At 29.4% G+C, this 27,298-nt stretch overlaps 2 protein-coding genes across 4 annotated transcripts in view; one reads left to right on the top strand and one right to left on the bottom strand.

Moving 5' to 3' along the window:
* Positions 1-17,649, bottom strand: part of LOC103575344 (protein pangolin, isoforms A/H/I/S) — a 103,583-nt gene extending 85,934 nt beyond the window's left edge. For all 3 annotated transcript variants that reach the window (XM_014445166.2, XM_008555084.3, XM_053742088.1), the window contains exons 1-3: positions 16,434-17,649; positions 16,259-16,331; positions 2,649-2,752 (exon numbers count right to left, since the gene is read on the bottom strand). In XM_014445166.2, the coding sequence (XP_014300652.2) occupies positions 2,649-2,752; positions 16,259-16,331; positions 16,434-16,583 (327 nt within the window). In that variant the 5' untranslated portion in view covers positions 16,584-17,649. The remainder of the gene's footprint in view (positions 1-2,648; positions 2,753-16,258; positions 16,332-16,433) is intronic.
* Positions 17,650-21,952: 4,303 nt separating this feature from the next.
* Positions 21,953-26,589, top strand: LOC103575343 (cysteine-rich protein 1). Its single transcript, XM_008555081.3, has 3 exons — positions 21,953-22,139; positions 26,131-26,283; positions 26,380-26,589. Exons 1-3 carry the CDS (start codon positions 22,100-22,102, stop codon positions 26,421-26,423), a joined length of 237 nt encoding a protein of 78 aa, XP_008553303.1. The 5' UTR covers positions 21,953-22,099; the 3' UTR covers positions 26,424-26,589.
* The last annotated feature ends 709 nt before the right edge of the window (positions 26,590-27,298 follow it).

Genomic DNA, 27,298 nt, shown 5'->3' with positions numbered 1-27,298 from the left:
GTATTTTCAATAAAACATAAATAATATTTACGACGACGATAAATAATACACCGAGAAGCTTAAAGATTAAATCATATCTCGAACGGACATCTTTGGTGGGCAAAAGAAAATTTATGGAAGACCAGACCGGAAAATCTTGTGGTCAAGCTTTGGTTTCACAAAAGAAAATACAAATTCCCCAGCCATTACGCAGCCGCTCAAATTTTTCGGTGCAATAAAAAAATGTAAAATATTGTCGGTTAATTTTTGATATTTATTCTGGTGGTGGGTAAACTAGAAACCTGACGTGTTAACGACCTACGTGGGTGTGCATAAGCCGGAGGTTTTAAAGGCCTTGAAACACTGCTGACAGACTCTCCCACGCGTTTTAAATAAAAATATCGTGGTCATTGGTGAACAATTAGCGGTATTTAAGTGAGGAAATGCCAAATGGAATCACATACATTTATTTATATGTATATATGTATATATGTATATGTATTTATGGATGTGTATGCATGTGTGGAGAGAGGAATCTTAGATCTAAAGATTGCACGGCTTGGACCCCTGCACATGCTCATGTGTGCGAACATGTATAGTAGTCTCGGTAGTGGTTTACAATGGGGACAATGCCATCTCTTCCGTTGCGCAGTAACACAACTTTACACATACACGGTATAAGTATGCGTGGATGTATTGGAGACAAAGAGACAGACGTTTTAAGCATTACATGAGCAGCGATCACTGCGCCGCCACGAGGATCTGGCGATTCGCGGTATTATAAATATACTGCTTCATACGTTCACGATGTTGCCGTGCCCATTATTGTATTGTTTTGAATTAAAACCAAGCCTCAGTGTTATTGTTATTATTATTTTTTTTAAAAAAATGAGGTTTTAAATTTCAACGCTTCTATTTAGCTGATCGTGGGACAATTTTTTGTTAATTACCGAATCTCGATTGGTATTAAAAATAATGATGAAGAATAAGTAAAAAAACTAACATGGAATAATAATTTAGATTAGATGAGATGAGAATAAAAAATATGAGATGCTAAAAAATGATTTTTGGTACGAGACACCTCAACACATATGAGTGCCCATAAGAAGAAAAAGAAGAAAATGATGAAGAAGAAGAAGAAGAAGAAGCGTAGGTAGGTTCTCGATGAGACACGCTCGTTGTCGGAAATAACGACATAATGACACGGTAGAAGATGAGTGCCTCGGGTATGGAGTAGGTAAATTCAAGACAAGAGAATAAGAAATGGAATGGAAGAGATAAAGAATAAATAAATAAAAAAAGCGGACTTTGGTGTCGTGACCACCATAACTTTATATTCTTCTTCTTCTTCTTCTTCTTCTGGTTGGTAAAGAAGCGCTTGGGAACTGGCAAAAAATAACTAGACAAATTTTCGAGACAAAAAATGACCAATTTGTTATTTAATTATTATCACGCTCTCTTAAACGTTAAAATCGAGGTAATTTTAGTGAGTATTTAGCCCAGTATATGCTTCACCGCAGTTAAATTACCTGCCTTTTCAAACCCGCGCTATGACCACCTCGTGCGCGCACACGCGAATCAATTTTCGTGCCAAGCGCGAACGAGTGTTCGTGTGGTGAGTATCTGACTATCACCAAGTGGGTATATAGCGCGCTCTTCTATACGCACGTTACGTTATTTAAAGCTTACACATGCACACGCTCTTTGTCAGTCTGCCCTCTCAGTCCCACCCATCGCGACGCAGGCACGCGAATCCACCGGAAAATTTCATTGATCACGCTGCTAGTGCAAGAGACCTCTTGATTTTATCACTTCGCGGGACCCTATCAACACTGTCGCGTTCAGTAAACACATCTTTTTTTTTATTTTGTTTCTGTTGTTTTTGTTTACTTTTCCCATTCCATATGATCTTTGACTTTGAATTTTATCAATTTTAACACGCGTAGCCGATCATTTATAAATATAAATATATATGAGTAATAAGCTATGGCATGATAGCTCGGGATGTCGCTTATAACTCTGTCAAAAATGTAGCCTCTCCAAACTAAATTGCTAAACAAAATATGTTCATAGAATATAAACACTACTCTTCTGAAAATCCCTTGGACCTGATCATACACTCAGAGAAAAGTTGATAGTCATATTAACTAAAAAGCTTCAACTATTTAAAATTAATTCCTTATACTATTTTCGATAGTAATATTAACTATTCATTAATTGCTGAAACATAATAAAAGTGATTGGTACTACTAAAATTTGATAGTCATTAAAATTTTCTATCGCAACTACTGAAATGTAGTTACAATTAAATAAATTTTAAGTAATTACAACAACTTTTTCGTTAGCTCAAGTAACTAAAAAATTGTTTCAATCGTAAGTGTTGATTCATAGTTAATAATAAATAGTCATTCTAATTATCGAGTTAATTGCTAAAACTAAAATTTTTTAGTTAAAGCTTTATTGCACTATAACTTTATAGTTAATTCAACTAAAAGAATTGGTATTAATGAAACAAAACAACGTAGTAGTGAAAATTTTTTGCGTTTTATAAGCTTTCCAAAGTTAATACTCTGAGCGGACACAGTTTACACTGGTATTATTTCGACTTGACGCTGATTTAACACCGCCAAATCATTATCTTACAAGAAAAATAAATAAAGTGAACTTACCATAGATACTGGAATAGGTCCACCGGCACCATTTGGATAGGGATATGGTGACACGAGATAACCCATGTTGAATGACGAGGTGTGCGGCGTTGGATCCACTTTGCCTGAAAAGAATTAAAAAAAAAATGTTCATTAATGTTTAGACAAGTGAAATTTATATAGTAAGTTTCTATTAACAGCTACCATTAGAATACAACAAAAAGTTAATAGAGTCTCGTAAAAGTGTCAAAGAAAATGTTGAATGACGGCACATTAAACAGCAGCAATTTATATAACAAAGGACGATTAAATCATTTTAGTAATCATATGTACCGTCTATTAATACGCACACCAAAGCGCGTGTTGACATAAACGTTCATTTCAATCATCTTCAAGAACAATTAAAAATTTTTCTATCACCCAAAGAGCTGCAGTTGGTATTTTTAAAATAGACCCTAGCTGCTTAGTATTTACAAGCACGGGATTATTTATCATAGTCATATCATCATTGTTATTTATTAATAGATGTATACATTGAGTATCGTATGAAAAATATAAGAGGGCCAAATAATATAATCTCCAATATTATCGGACTGCCTATCAGCCAAAATGGACGACGACGCCGGCGCGCCTGTTAAAATACAAACCCATACATTCACACACAAATATATATAGATATATGGATAATATATATACATATATGTACAGCAGAAGAAATATATACATACATATATATATAGAGTCGGGTATAGTCGAGAAGGGATGAAGCGCGCGCATCTAAACGACGCTCGCGCGGTTATCTTGCACATGTGCGCCACACGCCTTACAACCTCTCGCACATAGTTTATTACCAATATATATGTATGTATATATATGTGTATTATGGGAGTATGTAACAGACAGTTATCATATATAGTAAGTCATCGTATATCTACACCCTTTGCAGACCCGTATCATCCCCCCACCCATTATCAGACGCGTCTTGAACCGTCACTTCTATTCCTACTGTCTATGTTTAGTAAATGTATGACGTATATTATACTTATACTTGTCCTTTCGGTTGTCGAGTAGTCCAAGAAACACACAAGTCTGTCAAACTTTAAGTTTCAAACTTTCACTCTCTCTTAGGATATTAAACTTTGTTTGTTTACTATTTAAACTTTAGGTTAATAAGTCAACTAGTTCACCCGTCATTATATTTATCTTTCTTTATTGTTTAATTATATAGTGTTGGGATAAAACTTTTCGACAATTGCTCGGGAGTTGAAAAGAATAGGTTACTTTGAATGAATGAATGAATGAATAGATGAATGAATAAATAAATAAATAAATAAAACTAATAATAATGATAAAAAATAATACAATAGAAGAAATAATATATTATAATAATAAGAAAATAAAAGTAAAAAAGGTAATAAGAGTGTGTTAATACCATCGTAAGGCAACCTTATGTATATAGCTTGTTGTCGGCTGGTAAATTACTATAATTGTGAAGTTCCGGCGATTTTTAGATTAGCTCTGGTCCATCAACTATATAACCTGGCCTACCGACCTGCCGACATCACAAAACGCCCGGTGGTTCTCAAATTTTACGTTCCATGTTCCCCTTTGTCTATTTTTTTTACTCTCAATTTAGTTTGTTTATTTTAGTGTGACTTCGAGGCAAATTATTTTATTCAATTTAACTCTCAGTTTGCATGCGAGAAATTATTGCCGCCTGGCGGATATTTTTAAACTAAACGAATTGAGCGGGAAAATTGTCATTTTCAAATTTAATTATACTCTATTAGGTATTTTTATGGTATTTTAATATCAGTTTTGTTGAAGAAGGATTTAAGATATTTTGTGAAGACTCAAGATGTCAGAAATTATAAATTTTTGTATTTATTAATTCCTGGCTATTAGTCGGGGTAAAATTACACGACAAGTAAATGGTGAAAATTTGTTGAAGAAGAAAAAAGTAATTTATAGAATCCGTTATACTAATTTGACATAACACACATGTTTGAAATAACATTTGAACGGTCAATTTGTCGAAACTGTTCAAAGCATGAGTAAGATGAAAAAGTAGACAGGAAAAAAAAGTGAAACTAAAAAACTATGAACGAGTGTGTTGAGTTGTAAAGTGAGAAGGAGAGAATGAGTCAGTGGTTTTTTCAACATTTTTCCGTTTTTCCCAAGAGAAAAACCAGATGAAGACGAAAAAAGGAAAAAGGTCAGGGATTAGTGTAGCCCCGCGGGAGCGGAGGACCGCACAGATTTCAGACACAAATCTAACCCTGAAAATACATACATACAAATATAGATGTATATATGTACACATATATTCATTAGTATAGTAATAGAAAAGAAACGATGACATAGATGGTCCTCTTTGGATCGTAGGGTTTTTGCGCAGTCTTCGGTGTGTCAATAGAAAATACATACTTGTATCCGGTCTCATGGGTTTCGATACGGGGGGTCTTTTTTATCTCAATGCAATTCTCCATCTCTTATTCACCTTCATCCTATCCAGTCTTAACTTACTTTTTTCTTGAGAAAATCCACAGGAAAAGTATAACGGACGTACGAATGGCCGATTGGAATTTTTAGTGTGTACTTTAGTGAGTCGTGTTTTTAATGTTTTGTGTAACCTTCCTTTCCTCTTCCAAAAAATCCCTTTGTTCACCAAGCAACAAGTGTAACTACCTTCAGTCACGCTATTTTTCATACTTGAATTTTTAAAGCCAAAGATTTACCGAGAAATCGACGGTAAACTATGTTTTCTACCAAAAACTACGAATGTTTTCATCGTATTCTTTGTACTCTTAAGGCTGTTAAATCCCTTTGGCGATTTGTCAAAAAACATTTATTATTATTTTTATGTTTAGTCACAATCGTACATGCGTACCAGTGGCGGAACATATTTTTAAGTGTCCAACAAATAACTCGAACGAATTTAAATATTCATTATACGACAATTTACAATTCATAATAATATCTATCTTTCCTTTGTAACGTTGACACGTTTGTATTTATATGAGGAATAAAAATAACCGAAAAGGTCAATAGGTGATGGAATGAATTCTTGACAAGCCTAGTTTTTTTTTATTCATACGTACATCGAGTCTATAAGGCCCCAATTTAATGTGTAGCTAATAACTGACAGTTAATTGCAGAACATTGCAAGTAATAATTGTACAGTTGCTCGAAAAAATAGAGTACGTGCCTGCTTGTACACACCAAGAGTCGGTTGCGTCCGTAGTAACGAGACTACGCGGACAATAGGCGGTTCGAAACCATCTCAAGGTTCTGATCTCTCTTTTAAACCAATCACTGATATTTTTTTATTTTTTTTCTTTTTCATTGCTCTACAATACCTGCAGGTCTGGAGTAGAGTAAATGTAACAATAATGAAAAAATAAAATAAATAAAGAGAAAAAAATAGAGGACTGAGGCACGAATTTCTCTTTCTCTCTCGGTCTTAACGCAACTACACGTCGAGATTTTCAACGAAACGTGCTCATTCGTTCTGGTCAACGTACTTGGTTCTCTTAAGTATACTAAAAGTGAATTTTACGAGCGATTTGTCGTGGTTTCAAGGCACGTCATGTCTAGGGGTTAAAATTATAAAATAAAATACAAGAGAATAAAAAAAAGTAAATAAATAAGTCTGAGATAAACTTTAAGTATAAGATAAAATACTTGAGGTTTACTTATTTTTATTTTAGCTTTTTTTTATTTTCAAGGAGATATGTACAATAAATGTTAAATAAAAGATAAGTTACAGTGTGATAATAATACAAGTATGACATAGGAAATACGAGAAAGGATCGCGCTAACGTCATGTTAATAAACGGAAAACTTGCGGCAAATAAAATTCGTTATTCAAACATTTCAATGTCTCGCTAATTAATCAAAGTTATTAATTTAACATTAGGAAAATGTGTTAAAATGTTGTACGGACTTGAGGAAAAGTTAAATAATTAAATTCAAAGGACTGTTTAAAATTGCGCTCACAATGATTTCCGAGAAATAAACGAACCGAAGAATTTATCGTAGCAAAAGCTTCAAGTTTGCACACGTGTAGACGATATTTTCGGTCCAACGACCTTTTTTTACATATTTTAGTCTCACTTTTAAAACCGGAAGCAGTGCCCGAAACTGCATACATCCGTTTTATAAATTTAAAAATATTTAATTGAATTTTTTTATTATTTTGACTTTCATTAGTAAGAAAAAATTTAAAAAAAAAAAAACCGAGTTGAAAATAAGAAAAATAATTTGAATTTTTTTTTTCAAAAGTATGCAGAGTACACGTGGAAGCGTACGTCTTAGGGTCTATTCACTGGTTGTTGAATTTATTCAAAAATTTATTCCAGGTACAAAAAAAATTTTGAAAATTGAGACGACGAATTGAAGTAACAAAAATGATACAAATTTTGAATTTTTATCATCCCACTTCCAAGTCTTCAAAATAATTAAAAGAAAATTCCTGTAAATTTTCAGCTCTTAATTTTAAAATTAACCCGGCCTCAAAGGTGGGAATTTTTAAATTTAACTTTTAATTTTTAGAATTTTGTTTGAAAGGGTGCATTGAAAAATTTTTTGACTGTTATTTTTTTATTTATAGATATGAAAATATTTTTTTGCAATTTTTAAAAAATTTATTTAAAAATCCATCCCAAGTACAAAAAAAAAATTGAAAACGGAGACTACGAATTAAAGTAAAAAGAAGTATATTACGAAGTGTATATATATATATATATATATATATATATATATATATATATATATATATATATATATGTATGTATATAAAGAATACGATAAAATATAAAAATAAAAAACGTCCCCGAACTTGACGGCAGCAACGCGAAATCCGAAACGGCAACGCCGCAAGGCCACGAGGTGTCGGAGTTTGAGTTCGTGGCCTCGGGGATACCCGGGATACAGCAGGGGCCTACTAGTGTACTGTAGGCAACCAAGAGACTAACAGTCGAAGAAAAAGAGTGGGAGCAAGATGAAGAATAAAGAAAGATAGCTTATGTATATAAAGATAAATAAAGACAGAAGTAGCAGAAGAGTTTAAAAATAAAATAAATAAAGGATGCATAGCAATAAAGGGTGTAACCCACTGTTGGAAGTACCTTCGCCCACTCCTTTCTCATATTTATCCTCGTCATACCGCAATACTGCATTCTTTCTCGACCAACGTAGCTATACAAGACAACCACAACACAGGACACTAACCGGTCCTTCTTCAGTCCTTCTTTAAGACAGTCCAGGCTCCGCACCGAGGAACAGGGAAAAGGAGAGATTTTAACTCAGGCAGGCGCAAGACCGTGTTCAGAAGACCGCGAGGCGAGAAGTTTGACACCCGTGGACAATCCGGTGAGACGGGTGTGTGAGTTTATCGCAAGGATAACAGGACGATAAAGAGCCCAATCTGATGACTGCTGCCTCGAGCTATCGATTTTAAATAATTTACTATTTTCTTTTCTCTTCTTTTTTTATCAACTTGGTTACTTTACAAGCTTTGTAACCGTTTTATGGAGATTGATCACAATGATTGAGATACACGATATGTTTGCGAACATGACCAGTGGATTTGCGAGGGTGATTTTTCCATTCATGATCAATGGCACTATAAACTGATCTCTAGATCTTTTTGTTTAGTTTTCTAATTACTATGAAGCTGAATCTAGTGGCCGTAATAAGTAGCGGACAGCAATTTTTTGCGTGGCCGCTACTTATTACGGCCGCTAGTTTCAGCTCCATCTAATTACTAAGTATGGAATTTATAAGATATAAAAGTTTATATTTTAGATTGATTCTAAAAAATACTGTTAAAGTTTGAGCTCTTAATATTAATATTAACAACTGTTTCATCGCAATTGTAGATTCCCCATTTAAATAACAGCAAATCGGTGTTTTAAAAGTTATTCGAGGTCAAAGTTGGATTCATAGTAAATTTTAGTATCATTTGACTTTTCCGGCGAAACTATTAGACTTATCTTAAAATGTTATAGGACCTTTTTTGTAGATCATTTCATTTCCTACAACTTATTTTCTACAAAATTTTCTGAATTCCTGAAAGCCCTGTATTTATTCGCATTCAAATGTTAATTCGTTCCAAAAAATCGTATTCTATTCGATTTTATTTACTCTAAACGTAAATAGCCGAAGAACTTCAAAAAATTTTGGAAACTTGAAGAGAGATAATTTGCAAGGAAATTGAATTATCTACAAAAAAGGCCCTACAACATTTTACGATAAGTCTGATAGTTTCGCCGGAAAAGTCAAGTAATACTAAAATTTACTGTAAATCCAACTTTGACTTAGAGTAACTTTTGAAAAATTATAGTTATCAAAAAATGATAAGAGACCTTTTTTGTAGAGCGTTCAATTTCCAACAAATATGTCTATTGGTTTTTTTGATACACTGATTTCCTGGTGAGTAATAAAATTCTAAACTCCGAAAACAATTTAAAAAAAAAAAATAGTCGATTTTTTCGAATCAGGAGATTGTCATATAGACGCACATGGATTTAAAGTGCACCTACACTCGAGTGTTTATATTTCTTAGCAGTACAAAGAGCGGAGAGCCGACCAGAGATCATATGTGTAGACTGCACACGACTATGAGAGCAAGTGTCGAGTCCCGTCGGTTACGCCCATATAAATCCTCAGTTACCTAGTCCCGCTTCTTTTACAAGATACAATTATTTACTGAGACCGGGTGGAGCTACCTTATTTAGTCCTAGTTAACTCAAGTCTTCTTGTATGTATATTTATTATGTATGTATCCAATCGTTTCTTTCATTATTTTTTTATTTGTCCGCTTCCTTTTCCATAAACATCTCGGATATTCTCATATATTTAATCCTCTTTTCTTTAAACGAACAAAAAAATTTATAATCCAAGCAATTCACCGTAAAAGGACGGAAAATAAATATATAAAAACATATAATTTTAGTGGAAAATATTTTTAACGCGGACTCATGTTCGTTTTTAAGATTTCGAAGATAGCAATTGATGACTTGTTCTTTAAATTCTAAACGTCTAGTCGAATTTTAAGATTTTTTTTTTAGATTATTCATATTTATAGGTGTTCTAAGGGGCCTGAGTTTTGAAAATTTTTTTAAAGAACGAAAACATGGATTTAAATGTTCAAATATCCATTCAAAGTATTTTTTAATCTTGCGGTTTAGTTGTCTCCAAAACAAATTAAGATAACGTTTTTTTTTTTTTTTTTTTACTGAAGACTAAAAAAATTTATCAATTTTGACTTCAAGTAGAAACAATAATTTTTAAGCCGCATAAAATTCCGGTTTAAATTTACGCGGGAAAATTCAAAAAATCGGCGGCTAAATGTCTCAACAATAAACCGTTAAAATACACAGAAAAAAGTAATTTCTCGGAGTAAGAAGTGTTGACTCACCCCAACAAAATGTTTAATTGCTCCAAGAAACTTTTCGCTATAGAGGCGAGAAAATATTTTTTCGACATAAGAAATTTTCTCCAGTCTTAAAAAAATTTGTTATTATTTCATAATAAATAAATTATTCTTGCCAAGAAATCTTTTTTTTCTGCATACGTAGTAGTGTTTACTATACACAAAATATAATCAATTACTGACATTCAAAAAAATATTTTAAAAAACTGACTGAGCCCGCGCTTTGTCAGCTTATTAAATTTTTACATAATTTTTGGAGTAGAAAATTAGCGCACGTCTAAAACCCACGAAAAAATAATATTCAAGACTAAACAAAAAGTGTGAGAGACTAAAAATGCCGGACTTGTGCTCTAAACAAAGAGCTTTATGGCCATATTTATAGTTGTCGTAAAACACTACACAGATTGCTAACCTCGACCGATACCGCAGTTGCTGCTGCCATTCCCTTCTTATTCTTATTCCACTTCTTTTTCTTCTTCTTCTTCTTTTATTCCAGTTTCTTCAAACCTTAATTCCCTCTATATATATTTCTTCGTCTCCATTCATTTTTACCCTCATTCTCTCTCTCTCTCCCTTTAAAATTTTTTTATTGCTTATCATTATTATTTTTATTTTTGTTTCCTCTTAACACACATACTGTACGCATTTATCCTTTTCACTCGAGTCATCTTCTTCTCTACCTAACCATAATATATCCTTTTATAATCATAATCATCCTCCCTTTCTTGTACCACATATATATATGTATATATATATATATGCTAGTAGTATATACTCGATTGTAATTATCAACGCCCCTCAATCGGTAACTCTTCTTATTCTTCTTCTTCTTATCCGTAGTACCAATAAATTTTTTTTAAACATGATAATGATACTTTTATCATATTTTTCATTTAACTTTTTTTTTTTTCATTATTTAACATACCCCAAAATTTTTTAATAATAACTTTGCATTAAAATAAATGTATGCGGTAATAAATTTTCCAAGTAATCATTCAGTATGTAAAAGTTATTTTGTATGTATGTAATTTACATTTTTTTTACCCCATTAAAAAAAAAAAAAAATAAGTTATTGATGTGAATAATTTTTTAAACGGATGTGAATCACGCGGAAACCTAATGGGGCTTGACGTTTTTTGCCACCAATTTTTTTTAGACAAAATCTACTGACAACAGATGTTACAAGATTTACTGTCACTTTTTATTGCATGTGTAAAAATTTTTAAAAATTAATTTTTTAAAAATAATTAAAGTCCGAAGCCTGCAGACTTGAGTTTAATGAAAATTTTTATGATCCTGACAATTAAAAAAAAAAAAATAATAAATTAAAAATACATGTAGAAAATTACAAAAACTACAGGTGCAATTTTTTAAAATATTTTTTTTTTTATAATTTACCGATTTAAAAATAATCCAAAAATAATTAGACTGCTTGCATCGTAAAATTTTCACTGAAAAAGAAATTAAATTTCCCGCAATTTTTGTTTCTTTTTTAAATTTTATTATCCGTCGTTGAAAAGTTACGGCCTGAATACTTTGTGCTCGTTTAGCAATAAGCAATTTTTTAAAAGCTTTAAATAGCTGTATCTTTTAAACTTTTGACCTGCGGTGTTTTTTATTCAGACCAAACTTGTAGAGAATTAAATTATCTTTACAATGACTACCCACAGTGTCCACTTTTCTTCACCCGTTCCAAGATGTTGGTTAAATAAACAATTTAAAAAAAAAATTCAAAATTTTTAATTTTTAATTTTTAAAGATTTCGCGCCATATATTTAAGTGTGTTTTTTTATTAATACAATAAGAATAAACGGTTTAATTTATTTGGTATATATTTTTTGAGTCGTAACATTGCGTGACGATGTGAATTAAATGACCCCACGTGTTGAGCACGTGTTGCCATGGGTCAGGAACCTGATTTCCTGTCAACCATTCACCATTTTCTGATATAACTCTATTTTATAATAATTTTTTTTTTTTTCGTTACATTCATTAGTCTGGTATATAATTAAAAAAAAACACGGACCGAAAATTTATTTTAAAAATTTGAGTATCCAAAATAAATAAAAAAAAAAACCATTGAAGCGTGGAGCGAAAAATATCAGGTGAATTTTAAGGGAAAAAAAGATAATCCATCTTCTGTTCCCACAAAAAAAAAATCCATTTTTGTATCATTCATTCACTGACGTAAAGTAGGACCGGTAGTTCTTGGAAAAATTTTTTTACGTATAAATTTTGTTTATAAAAGGAGGTGCAACTCCACAAGGGCTAGTCTCCAGCTGAAGTGCGAGATTGGTCTTGAGTAGACTGTAACTAAAAATCCTCCTCGAGAAACTCACATCAGCGATAGGAATGAGAATAAGAATAGGGAGTTGAGTTGAGTAAAAGGACAAGGGACTTGTAGTGTAGATTTCTCTCTTACATGCGCTACTCTCTGGACCACTGCACCAGCAGGTAGGCTCGTTAGCGAGCAGGTAGAGCTACAGACTACAGCCTCCCTAGTCTCCTCAAGCCCCTTGTTGTGTTGCCAACGTATACCGGGTGTCTCTGGACCACCAATACACTCTGACCATCTATCCACTTCAACATCCTTCCATATCTTTACATTTTTTCCATTTAAACTTTTAAATGTCGGCCTTTTCCTGACGATTCATCACTAAGAAAATAATTTTTAAAGTTTTGACACCGAGGAAATAAAAATAAAATCTACCAGCCCATGTTTGAAGTCTACCCAACAAGTCCATGGCATTTCCATCTCAATAAAAAAAAGTAAGGAAATATTATTACTTTTAGGTATAATACGTGACTTATTAGTGAAAGCTAATTAATTTATGGCAAAATCTATTAAAAAGTAATAATTGGTCAAATTAAGAATTGCTATCTTGATACTGATTTTTCCAGCCGAAAATTCCAAAAGTTACAAACTTTTATTTTATAAATTCGATGTCACTGATCAATTATTAGCTTAAAATATCATATATTCATCATTATAAATTAATTTACAATATACATAAATCGAATAAGTGGTAAATAATAAAATGAAAAATTCGTATACTAGATCTTTATATATTAATATGTACGTTTACTAATTTTTCGGTTCCTCATTTTTTAAATTTTTCTGTTTATTTGAATAGTAATAACTGTCGATAGCAATTTATCGATTCTTTTTCATATTAATTTTAATATACGAAATAAAAAATTTAGCTCTTGTATGTGTATCAAATTTTAATATAAATAATAGCCATTTTGTAATATATATAATGATCCTTGTTTGATATTAGTATCGAATATACTAATTTTAAGTCGAAAATAAACTACAAACTATTAAAATTATGAGCATCATTTTTTTCCGTGCACGTACGGAGGCGCGATATCTCGAAAACTACACGGCCAATATTTGATTTTTTTTTTTTTTAAAGCTCAAGAATGTCTCAGAATAGAGCAGGATTTTTTTCGCCAGCAAATTTTGTAATTTTGACAGTTCGCAGCAGGAAAAATTGGGCACACCCGGTAAGCGATGAGAAAGAAAGACGAAGAAGAAGTGAAACAAGCAATAAAATATTTTGGAGAACGATTGAGCGAGACAGGATAGGCGTTAAGGTTTGTGAGAAAGAAAGAGGAGTGCATCGGTTGTTATGTACCAGGGTTCAGAAAGGTATTCGTAGCAAGTTCATGGTGATGCAGCATTCGCCTCTTGTTTTCTCTCCACCGTCTACTTGGTCTTATTATTTTTTATTTTACGAATACTCCCCAAAGTCAGCTTCTTTTTACAGCATCCCATCTTATAATACTACTGTTCCTCCTTCCCCCACCCCACCCCTTCATTTAACATTTACCATACTGTAGAAAATGCAGAGCGAGCGTTAGCTCAAAGCTCCAGGCGATCTAACATAAACGGCCGCCTACACGCGAACTCGTCAATTACTTCGCACAACGAGATATCATTGGGCCTCGTTGTTAGCCAGACTCTACATCACCGGATCCAGACGGCCCTCATACGTTTAAATTTGTATATTTACAGTAAACCCAAAATTATCCATTACTTTTTTATTTATTTATCCTCCAATCTATCATCATTTTTTTTTTCATTCTACACATATATGTGCATATACTTTTTTTATTTAAATCATAATTGAAAAAATAAAAGGCTGAATTTATTTGTCCAGGATTTTAGTTACATTACTGGTAAAAAAAAATAATTTTTTTTGTGTAAACAAAAAATACTGAGAAATAAAATAAAAAAGTAATGAATGTATACGGTTGTTATAGAAGTTTCAAATGTCTCGTTTCGGCGAAGAACTTTAGACCACCGTCACTACTCGGCCATTCCAATCACCGGATTATTAACCACTTGAGTGCCCGCTAGCTGCTGCTTATTCTACTCCTCCTTTTAAACTTGTATGTGTCTTTTACTTTACTAAGTACAGTCACATACATATGTATATATATATATGTTTATATACATATTTAACAACGCGTTATTCAACTTATTATATTTATTTGAGATATTGATGGTTATTATTATTTATCAATAAAATTATTATTCGCACAGACAATTTATTATTTTAGGATTTTTTTTTTCAGCAAATAAATTACAAAAAAAAAAAATATAAAAAAATGCACATGTAGAAAATTTCATGAACTATAGGTGCAATTTTTTTAAATATTTTTTTTTTTATAATTTATCGTCAATAAAAAGTTCCAAAAATTATTAGACGGCTAACTTCAGTCTCATGAAGTTAACAGACAATTTATTATTTTTTTTTTCGGCAAATAAATTACAAAAAAATAAAAAATAAAAAAATGCACATGTAGAAAATTTAAAAAACTATAAGTGCAATTTTTTTTAATATTTTTTTTTTTTTTCATAATTTGTTTTGAAAAAAAATCAAAAAATTATTATATTTATTATTATTTATGTAAGGATTAAATAATTTCATTTAAACAGCGGCAAATTTAAAAATTTTGAAAACCGCGCGAAATAAAAACTGTAAAATTACTTTTAAAAAAATAATCAGACAGGAAAAAATGAATTTTTTTATAAATAAATAATGAAATATAATTTAGAACGTAAATTACCAACGTAGATTAATTTAAAATGCAAGTAATTTCGAGGTTGGTTCACTTGCAAGTAAACTTGCGTGTCTGAATGCATAAATCTTAAGAGCTACTGAGTATTTTGGCAGCATGTGTGACAACAAATGTAAAGATAATTTGTCAGTTACAGCAAAACTAATAGAAATTTAACCAAAATCTTAATTTAAATACCGCAAAATAATGATAATAATCATAAGTATTCAATTAATATCACCCGTTTACATTAAACTAAATAATTAAACGCGTCATTAAATAATTGTAGTAGTTTAAATTATTTCAAATTCCATGATCCTAAAGTTAGTAGACACCGGATAACAATTTTTGGATTTTTTTTCAGCAAGTCAATTATAGATAACAAATAAAATAAAAATATGAACATGTAGGAAATTTAATCAACTACAAGTTCAATTTTTTAAAATAATTTTTTTTATTATTTTCGCATAAAATTTTGATGAAATTGATATTTCCCGACGCTTAATAATTTTTTGATTTTTTTTTAACATTAAATTATAAAAAAAAAATATTTGAAAAAATTGCACTTATAGCTTTTTAAATTTCCTATATGTGCATTTTTTTAGTTTTCTTTTTTTGCTTAATCAAAACCCAAAAACTGTTGATTGTCTACTAACTTCAGAATCATTTCATAAGACTGAAGTTAGCCGACGTCTAATAATTTTTGAATTGTTTTTTTAATGATAAAATATAAAAAAAAATATTAAAAAAAAATGCACTTATAGTTTTTTAAATTCTCTACATGTGCATTTTTTTAGATTTCTATTTTTTAAATTTAATCATTAAAAAAAATAATCCATCTCTTAATTGTCTGTTAATTTTATGAGACTGAAGTTAGCCGACGTCTAATAATTTTTGAATTTTTTTTTAAACGATAAATTCTAAAAAAAAAAAATATTGGAAAAAATTGCACTTATAGCTTTTTAAATTTCCAACATGTGCATTTTTTTAGTTTTCTTTTTTTTAAATTTAATCATTGAAAAAAATAATTCAATTGTCAATTGTCAATTGTCTGCTAACTAGAGGATTTAAAAATTCCCGCGTAATTAAAATAAATAATAAAATAAAAGTATTAAAAACTTACCAAAGACAGGACTGAGATCAGACCTCGAAGAGGCCTTACTTGTATAAGCACCACCAGCAAGTGATCCTTTTTCCTGAAAGCACACACACAATCCTTAAAACTCGTAGACAAATAAAAAATATAATAAATATAGTTTTTTAAAACGAATATTAAAGCAATGAAAATATCATCGCACCTCAGACTCGGTAAGATCAATAAGTGAACTCTTCTCCTCGGTAAGGTTCTCCGAGGATCTTTTCTCGTCCTCGCCTTCATCCTTGAAAACCTTGACCTCGTCCTCACTGCCGAGATCATCTCCGCCGCCGCTGCTGCTCACGTGCGGCATTATTGTGTTTTAATAAATCGCGCCGACCGTCCGCCGACGGGGCCGATCGGGCGTCAACGTTTTCTCACTACCACCTTTTTACTCTTCGATTATATTTTTTTTACCAACAATATTTAAAAAATATTTTCAAATTTTAAATTTAAAATATCACTTAATAAATTTCCTCACTTTAAATAACCACCAACTAATTATTTAAATTTAAATTATTAAAATAGTATCAGAGTAAAGATAAAGAGAAGAGATTAGAGTGGAAAATAAAAGAGTTAGATTTTAAATAAAAATTTTAAATGTCCTCAACCTAAAACACTGCACCTTTATTTATTTATTTAAAAACACTTAATAATTAATATTTAATTATTCTCTTCTCGCGCGTGTATAAAGACTAGGACAATCCGTAGCACAATACTGTAAAAATTTAAGACAATCGGTAACGAAAATAAATTTACGATAGTGCATCACGTCGTTAATATTAAAAACAAAAATATCTGCTATTTATTGTAAATAAACAAAACGTTTTCCCGGGTAAATCCACCGTTTTCATTAGTAATTATTTATTGCTTTAATTCACAGATCAAAACCTGGGAATAAACACTGACAGATGCTTGTTTTTTATTTTTTTAACAACCGGTATCCGCGACACGATCACTAATTTGCACATTAATAACAACAACAGCTCATTAGATACACGAGAGTAATTTAATAACTGATGTACGCGGCATTTGAATGCCATAATGCCAGCCAGCAATTACGCGGGTAATTTAAATTTTTTTTTTAAATTTAACTAGCCCGCCAAAATTTTCACATTACGTTGATTTATTTTACAATAATAATCATTATTATTATTATTACTATTATTATTATTATTTTTTATTATTAGTTTGTTATATATTTAATTATAATTATATATATTATTTGTTACTCATTATGTAAAATTTGAATTTAAATTTAAACGTGACGATTAAAATAAGCAGTACCGAGCGTATTATTGTTTATAAAATGTGTTGAGTTTTTAAAAAAACACAAGTCGACACGAAACGCTCAGGCTGGATGCTCGGTGCTGACTGCCGGCCAGAGCTCAACACGGGCGGGCGGCTCTCCCACGCGTGGACCAATCACGACAGCGGATTCGTCTGCACGGCTTCCCTCCGACGAGAGCGCCCCCCGCCACCCGCAAGACCCCCGCGAGCTAGAGGCTACTACGAGGCTGCCATGCCAGCATTGCCAGCCGGTTGACACGAAGATACACGAGTTTTAACGAATTCTTACGACACCGTTTTCCTTAAACTTTACGCGGTATATATAAATATATGTATGTATGTATGTATATATGTATGTTGGGTATACGTGGATAAATATATGTAGCTTGAATGTATTAATGTATGAATGTAAATAAAAATAATGTATATGTTGGACCATCATCTAGAGTAGTCATGTAGTCATTGCACCGTCATATGACGTTGCGAATGAGCAGTCTATTTAACTTTGATTTTATTTGTATACTGGACTGAGACATTTAAACGACCACCCAGGGATTATTTATCGGGTGACATGATTTATTTATTTGAAGAAATATATGTTTTTTTTTTTGGCGGAAAAAAAATTAAGTTTAAAAATTGATAAGGAAAATTAAATGGACGCAGAAAATTTAAAACTGAAGGTAGACAATTCGAAATTTTTGAATTTCTTTTTTTCGAGTTTAGTTAAAAAATAATAAAAATAAAAATATGCACATGGAGAAAATTTAAAAAACTACAGGTACAATTTTTTAAAATATGTTTTTTTTTTAATTTATGGTTTTTAAAAAAATTAAAGAATTATTAAACGTAGGCTAATTTCAATGATCCTGAACTTAATAGACAATTAAAAATTTTCGGATTTTTATTTTCAACGAGTCAATTACAAAAAAATAAAAACTAAAAAAATGCACATGTAGAAAATTTAAAAAACTACAGGTACAATTTTTCAAAATATTTTTTTTTTTTTTGCCAAGAAATAATTTTTTTCTGTGGATTTAATTATTGTGAGTGGTATTAAAAATAAGGAAATTTAATTGTTTAAATTTTTATTCTAGTGAAAATTTTTGAGTTGATTAGAAATTTAATTGAAAAAAAGGGCATTTATTAATACACGAATAAAGATAATTTTTTGGCGCGAAAATTTTAATTCGCTCCAAGAAAATTTTTGTATTTTAAATTGAAAAAAAAAAATTTTCTAGAGGCGAAAAAAAATTTCTTGTCAAAAAATAATTTTTCCTATGTAAATAAAGAGAATTAAGGTTTGAATGATTAGAATTTATTTTTTCAAGATTTTAGAAAGTGTGTTTAGAAAAATATGATATATTTGGTCTGGATGATAGAAGACGGATTATTTTTGAATAGATAAATTTAAGAAGTTTTTAAAATATTTTTAAGTATTAAAGTATTGACTAGTGAGATATCTTTTGGACTGTCGTTTTATTTTCTACAAATTTGTTATAAAAAAAAAAAATTATTTTTTTTACAATTTCCTTCAGTTTGTTTTTTCCAATAAAAATTATTCTGAAATCAATAGTTTAGTAGGTAGTAATCTAAAGTCCAAAATTATCTAATGCCAATAACTATAAATTTATACATTTCCATAACAGACATAAACAATCACAATTCCCACTAAAAAGTTTTATTAAACTCATAAATTTCAGTGCCATCAACAATCATCTGCAGTTAAATATCATAGCGTAGAAATAGAAAGAAAATTTAATTATCTACACTCTCTCATAAAAATATCCTTGGACTAGGTTTAAAATTTACAGCCTCTTAATCCTCAGAAAAAAAGTGCCTATTATTATTTTTTTAATTTATCTAATCGTCCAAACGGCTGTAACTTTTAAATGATCGATTTTACGTTAGGTTTTATCTGAACAAAACTTGTAAAATATTTTATTCCCTTTCCAATAGTCATACTTGACGTGTGCTTATCTTACTTATTTAATAAGATATCGCTAATAAAAATTCAAGTCAATAATAAAGTTTTTTTTTTCAATAATTTATTATTATTATTATTATTATTATTATTATTATTATTGCTAATAAGGTTTGAATTATGTGTATAAATAGAATGTACAGACGTATTGACTAAATGTTCGATGTTATAGTGCATGCAGTGGAAATTCTGGTCATATATATGTACACATCATATATATACATGTATACAAAATATAAGCATATATATGTTATATATATGTCCACTGAAATGGAATAATTTGATTATTGGTGATATTAACGCTGTCCACTTGCTACCTCCCAATTTTCGTATTTAATTAGCATCACCACCAATCTCCATACTCTCCCTCTCTCTGTCTCTCCCATGATTTTTTATCACAATTTCAGTTACAATAAAAAAAATATCTATTGTTTAATTAATTAACTTTCTTAACAACTAAATCTGGTCCTCATTCACCGAAATTTAGAGATCAATTTTTTTTTGGCGCCATTTTAGTGTAAATTTGAAAAATGGCTGTAATAAATCAACTTTTGTAGGCTGGTTTAATAAAAAATTCATGGAAATTAATTAATTATAATTTTAAATTAATGTAAATTTATTTTACCATGTGAGTTTTATTTTACTGATTTACTCAGTACGTAATTTTTACTGAAGAGGGCAGACTAGACTGAAGAAAATATTTTATGATTTTAAAAAGTGGTATTTTAATAAACTGAGTGGTTAATTAATTAATTGATGAGTAATTAGGACGAAAATATTATTTTAGATAAATAATCTGCTTGAGTAATTTAGAAATTAATTTAGCGATGATAATGTCATCAGCTATAAATCGTGATAAAGATATTGCGTGCCAAGTAATGAGGTGTTGGGTAACAAATTATATGAGTAATTCATAAATTATTTCTTGTTTATTGTTTTTTGCTTATTTTTTTTGTACTGTTGACAATAAGGTCTTTTATAAGTGTTTTGAAATGTTTAATGGTTTGTTGAAGTTTGTAATCGTGACATTTGTTAAGAGATTTAAAATTATTTCGTCTACATGTGTAATTTTTATTAAAATTATTTACGATTATATCTGAAAATAACTTTTGTGGAAATTTTAATTAGGAAAATTTTAAAAATAATTTTTTATTTGTACTCTAAAAATTTTTTTCCTGTAGTAGGGAAGAATGGGGCAAAATGGATTTACATGTGTATTACATATAAGCCCTCATTTCTTGGAGCCCATTTTGCACCAATCTTCCCTATTTTCTTTTATTTTCTTTTGAAAGAAACTCAGAAATTATGTGACCTGATAATCAAAAGATAAAATAAAAAAAAATATTAAATGGACAGACAGAGCAGCTGCCCAGACACATGGGTCGGATGAAAACTCGATTTTCATAAATCGGACAGAAAACAAAAACCCAAAATTTTGTAAACTTTAAATTTTCTTAGCGGGAAGTTATAAATAGTCGATTTTTTTGACAGTCTAATAAATACAATACACTAAAAGGTAATAAAAATTTCCCTGTCTCAACAATTTTCTCATTACAATAAAACTCATGTAGCCTATGTGCCTGTTTGTTGATGAGCTGACAACTATATTAAATTCAAAAAAGAAATCAACTCTCAAGCGTAACAAAAAAATTTTACACTTTTCATTTCATAATCGTCAATTTACTAAATCCACAAAATTAAATAAGAACTCATACATACTTAAATTAATCACTTACATAAACAAAACTCCATCAAAAATGAAATATTAAATTAAAATACTGTTACATTGTTTATAATGATTGCAATCATTCAGTCACATTTGTACTGAATACATATTAATTAATCATCATAACAATAAATTCATATAAAATAATTAATTATTATGTAGCCTACGTAATACTAATTAAAAAAAAAGAAATAGTGGACTGGGCATGAGTGAGTAGCAATACTGGTTGATCATAATCACTCTGAGACACCACCGTTATAATCAGAACGTGGTTTTATTTGGTAGGAAATGATTCCCGATGTATTACATGCAGTCATGCGTTCCTCGGCGTTGTCTCGTATATCCACAGCCAGAAGTGAAAAGATGTAATTTAAAACTCTTCCTTATTTCATCAACATGCCAACATATTTACTGTCAATATCAATTCCAAAACTTCATGATTCAAAATTCAAAACCCAAAAAACCGGGAAATTTGAATTAGTCCAAAAATCGGAGCGCTTTTTTGACCGCCAAAAATTTTAGTTTAATAATGCTAAGAAAACCTGAAACAGATTGAGCATTACATCACCGTGTATAGTATGATATATGTATGGTATACATATACATAATATATACTATATTGTATAGTATACAAAATAACTAACGTTCGCACGCTCAATCAACTGTAGTAGAATGTATTGCGTTACCTTATACCTTAAGCAGATGCCCAGTTTGCGTTTGACCACGATCAAAGAAACATCATTACTCATTACTTATTAAGTCACTTTATAATTATTATTACTTTTCGTTATTTACTTTATTACATACATTTATATTTATATATCTTATTATCATGTCTACCTGTCCCAAGTGTAACAAACCTGTTTATTTTGGTAAGTTTTTTTTTTGTTTATATTTTTTTTTTATTTTTATTTTTATTCAATCGTTAAAATATTTTTTAATTACTCAATAATTGCAGTTAATTTATTTTGAAATAATTTTTAAATATTTACGTATTTGGAGTAAAATATTAATTATTTATTATTTGGAAAAAAATTTATTTGAATATTTAATGTTTTGACGATTGACGTAAATGTATAAATTATTTATTAATTTTTTTTAACGCAATTTTTATTTACCTAAAAAAAATATGTATATATGTATGTATGTACATATATATGTTTCATATAAATTTATGGATTAGAGTAAAAAAAAAAAAATTAGAAATAGTGGATTACGATTATCATACTCCAAAATTATCAATGATCTCATTGTATGACCTTGTGTAGTAAAAAAAAAATATATAACAGTACCTTGGCAAATATTATGTCATTCCAATGGCTTCGTAAACTGTAAACATTAATGTGATTATATTGTAAATATTTAATGATATTTTTTCACTGAAAAATTTTCGTTTAATTTGAAAAAAAAAAAATTAATTTTTTTTTTTAGGTCAAGAACGTCATTTTGTGTCTAATTGTCTTTGACGTTTAGATATTTTATTATCTATTTACTTGTTCATAGATATGCGTCTAGGCATTCGATAAAAAATACTAGACCCATGTAAAGAAAAAAAAATTTAATTAGTCTAATGGTAATTAGTTTGATACAAAATTTTTTCATGTCGTCTTTCGTCATAGATTTGAATTAAGCACAAGGGTCTATTTACTGTACTTTGACGAAAAATATTTGTAAAATAAACAGAGCACTGTTGGGTATAATAGAGTCTTTATACTCGGCACTTGCATGTGATAAATTTTTTTTAATTAATATAATAAGCAGTAATTAAGTTTAATTATTGCGCTTAAATTTTAGTAATTATTTTTATATATTTTATTAAATATATAAACCAAGTGTATATTATATATATATGAATATATAGTCGTTTAAATAAAAATTTTATCGGACTACAAAGCGCGCGCTTTTTAAATTTTTCAAAAAATTCAAATTTTAAACGAAATCTAATTTTATTATTATTTAAAATTTTTCACAAAATATATAAGACATATATAGTCATTAGAAAGCTTATTCAATTTCCTACAACTTTATTCTCTATAAAAATTACCATACAATCAATTGTTAAAAAATTACAGCCGCAATTAATTAGAAAATTTATTTCACACGTTAAATTATTTATAAAATTTAAGTTAACATCCGGTTTTAAAAAATTTTGATGTCAAAAAATATACATCAAATATAATATATGTATTTGGTATATATTTATGGGTACAAAGAGACCAAAGAATTAGACTACATACATATATTATATATTGTATATATATGTATGATAGTGGAGTAGCTATTTGTCATGAATTCGCTAGGTGATATACCAGCGAAGAAAAAAATTGAAAACATAAAAAAAATATAATAGTGAAAAATGCAGGGATGCGGTGCTCACATCAGCCACACAACAATAAAGTATCCGGCCGCGAGGACAACAACAAAGAGCGCGACGGCCCGGGTCTCGCGTTAGGTAATAATGAGAAGAACACAGATAAAACTGGTTTTGCTGAAGAATGGCCAAGCAGGAGTATCTGTTGTCACAGATATAGTATTCTTAACATATACATATACATATATGTGTATCTATGTATTTATGACACTAGTAGTTGTATAAATAAAAGTTGTAGGAGTATCACAAGTTGAGGACTCGAAAGACGTGCGCTCGAAAACGAGCGAGAAAGATTACCTATGGGGAGGAGATTCTAAAAAGAACCGAGCCGAGTAAAAAAGTATAAAGTAAAAGAGAAGAAATGTTAAAAAAAATAAAAAATATTAAAGCCACTGTAAAGGGGTATAAATGGAAAAAAGTAGTCGGCATGAAAAAAAAATGAAAAAAAAAAAAAAACGCGGATATGAGGGAAGAAGTCTCTGTATATGCATCGCGTAGCCACCGATTGTTTAACGCCGGGCGCAACGATGCGTTCATCGCGCAGTCTGTCGGCTCTCTGATGCGCGGAAATGCCGACGATATGTATATACATATATATATGTAAATTTATATGTATATGTATATCTTTGTACACAGTCTCATCTTACACTTTATGTTGTGTTTTTGTTGCTTTAATGCCACTGTACTGCATCATAATTAGGAGTTAATTAACTAATGGCTGTTTTGTGTACGCGAAAATAATTTAAGCTATAATTTTTCACTTTCTTTCAAACTACAGATCACTTTTTTTAAATATTTTTATTGATAATAATTTTTTCAAAATTCCCGCTAATTTAAATATTAGCCAAAAAAAATTTTAATTTGTTTAAATGGCGGTAACTTTTGAACGGACAATTTTTACATATTTTTCAATGAGACAAAAATTGTAGAAAATAAAATTTCCTTTCCGAGGATGTCATATAACATGTAATTTTCTCATATATTTCGTGAGATATCGTCAGTCAAAGTTTAAAAAATATTATGGCTGAATTTACGTAACTTAATTTATTTATGACTCATGTATATAATTAATGGCGTGAAAAATGATTATGTTGTATGAGTTAATTAATTATATTACTACACATATGGTAAACACTAAATACTAATGAATATAAAAATATATATTCTTTTCTCTTTTGAAACAAAAACTCTTGTTTTCCGGATGAGAAATATTGACGCGTTGTGACAATAAACAAGAAATGTACAACTCAGACCATTAATGTATACAATATATGTGGATAGAAGAACCCATGGGTCTCTATTATTTTCACACGCGATGAATAATTGCACCCGGTACACGTCCCATGTGTATTATCTATTCAAATTTATAATTACGAAATTGCTAATGGATCTGCCGTGTATTCAACATACACATTATTGTTATTACGTTGACTTGTATCCTCATGACACTCAAAGTTCAATTTATCTGTCATTAATTTTATCATTTTTATTTTTTAATCCATTAAATCAATATAATTTTAATAATATTTTTTAATCTTCATTATTTCAACAATTTTCTGTAATTATTAGACTAAAAAAAATATTTTTATTGTCCCGCATAAAAATATCATATATGGCAAACATATATTAAAAAATATATGTTACAGATATAAAAATATATGTGACAATACATGAAATCTTATATAGAACTATAAATAGATTTTGGCCGATTTTATCATATTTCTATATATGTTTTCTCTTATATGATTTCATATATTTTCGTATAACTTCAATATATTATTTATATATTTGAAAACTTATAATTTTAATATATTTAAAAATAAATGTTATTTATATATGGAAACAAATAAGAATACATATATAATTAATCATTATATGCCACGATATATGTACCATGTATTTAACTTTATAAATTTTTGTATATTTTTCGATATATAGAAGCATATAAGTCTCCCCATATATGTAAGAATAAATAAAATATATTCTTTTCTGTTTTCCTCTCTCTGTTATAAGATTCAAACATTGTGTTCAGAATATATATATATATATATATATATGTGTGCTAGCTTACAAATTTACATATATAATTATCAATATATGTAATACATATATGTGCTAACTTATAAGTTTACATATATGATTATAAATATATATAATACATGTATTAACTTATAAACTTACATATATAATTAATTATATTAAAACTTAGTATATTATATATAAGAAAATATATATCGTTTTTGGCCATTTATATGGTCCCATATTGATTATATATTTTTCCATATATATTTATCAGATATGGTATTTTCATGCGGGGCATTCCGATTCAGAGTTTCGATATTGAACTCCAAGGGGATTAAATAAAATCATTATTCCACTCCGCATTTACTACGAATTTAATCCGCGACTCTGAAAATTTTTAACAGTGTATGGTATTAGTTCATATGAAAATAAATATTCATCAGTATAATTAATTAATATTAATTTCACAGCTGAACGTAAAACTTCACTGGGAAAAGATTGGCACGGATCATGCTTACGTTGCGAAAAGTGTAATAAAACTCTGGTACCTGGAGGACATTCTGAACATGAAGGAAAACCTTATTGCAACCATCCTTGTTATTCGGCTCTTTTTGGACCAGGAGGTAATTATTTAATATATTTACATATTTTACTAATTAATACTCATGATTACTCATAGAGATTTGGGCAAAAATTTCATAATTTCATTTTTTTTTTAGGTTTCGGACGTGGCGGAGCTGAAAGTTATGTCTACAATAAGTAAAACTGTATTCCCATATTAAATTCTCGAGTTTATAAATTGAGATATTTATTAATCTTTAACGTTGGAATTATGATAAGTTATATGTATAAAAATATTTCATAGTTTTTCATATTTGAAATACAATAAATTCTATTACTATAAAATATATAATAACTACAGTAAACTACCCGTCATAAGCCTGCCCTTAATTCGTCTCTCCTCAATTAAAATTGTCTGAAGTATACCATTCGTTGATACTTTGAAAATTTTGCGGTTGGTTAAGTCGTTTTCTATTTGCATGATTCTTATCTGATAAAGTCGAGCTTAATTATTACTAGGGCCAGGATTTTTGCTTTAATTTAAAAATAATAATTAATAATTAATGTTGTCAAATTTTTGATATTACGGTGAAAATATTGGTCGTATCAAAAAATTTTTCAATTAAAAGATGTTCAAAATTTAATTTTATAAAAAAAATGTCTCTTATAATTTTGTCATAGGACTAATAAGACAGCCGTAATTTCAAAATTAAGATTTTGGTAATTATTAAAAATTTGAATCAATCATTATGAATGTTAATTTCGGAATTACGGTGAAAATATTGGTCGCATCAAAAAATTTTTCAGATAAAAGTTGTTCAAAATTTAATTTTATAAAAAAAAAGTCTCTTATAATTTTTTCATAAGACTAATAAGAAAGCCGTAATTTCAAAATTAAGATTTTGGTAATTATCATAAATTTGAATCAATCATTATGAATCTTAATTTTGGAATTACGGTGAAATTATTGGTCATCGTTTAAAAAAATCATAAGAGAGATTTTTTTTAGAAAATTAAATTTCCTACAACTTTTGTTTGAAAATTTTTCTGATAAAACCAATATTTTCGCCTTAATAT

This window comes from Microplitis demolitor, chromosome 9 (assembly GCF_026212275.2).
Source record: "Microplitis demolitor isolate Queensland-Clemson2020A chromosome 9, iyMicDemo2.1a, whole genome shotgun sequence".
In the NCBI taxonomy this organism is placed as follows: Eukaryota; Metazoa; Arthropoda; class Insecta; order Hymenoptera; family Braconidae; genus Microplitis; species Microplitis demolitor.
This window is presented reverse-complemented; position numbering and strand designations above follow the sequence as displayed.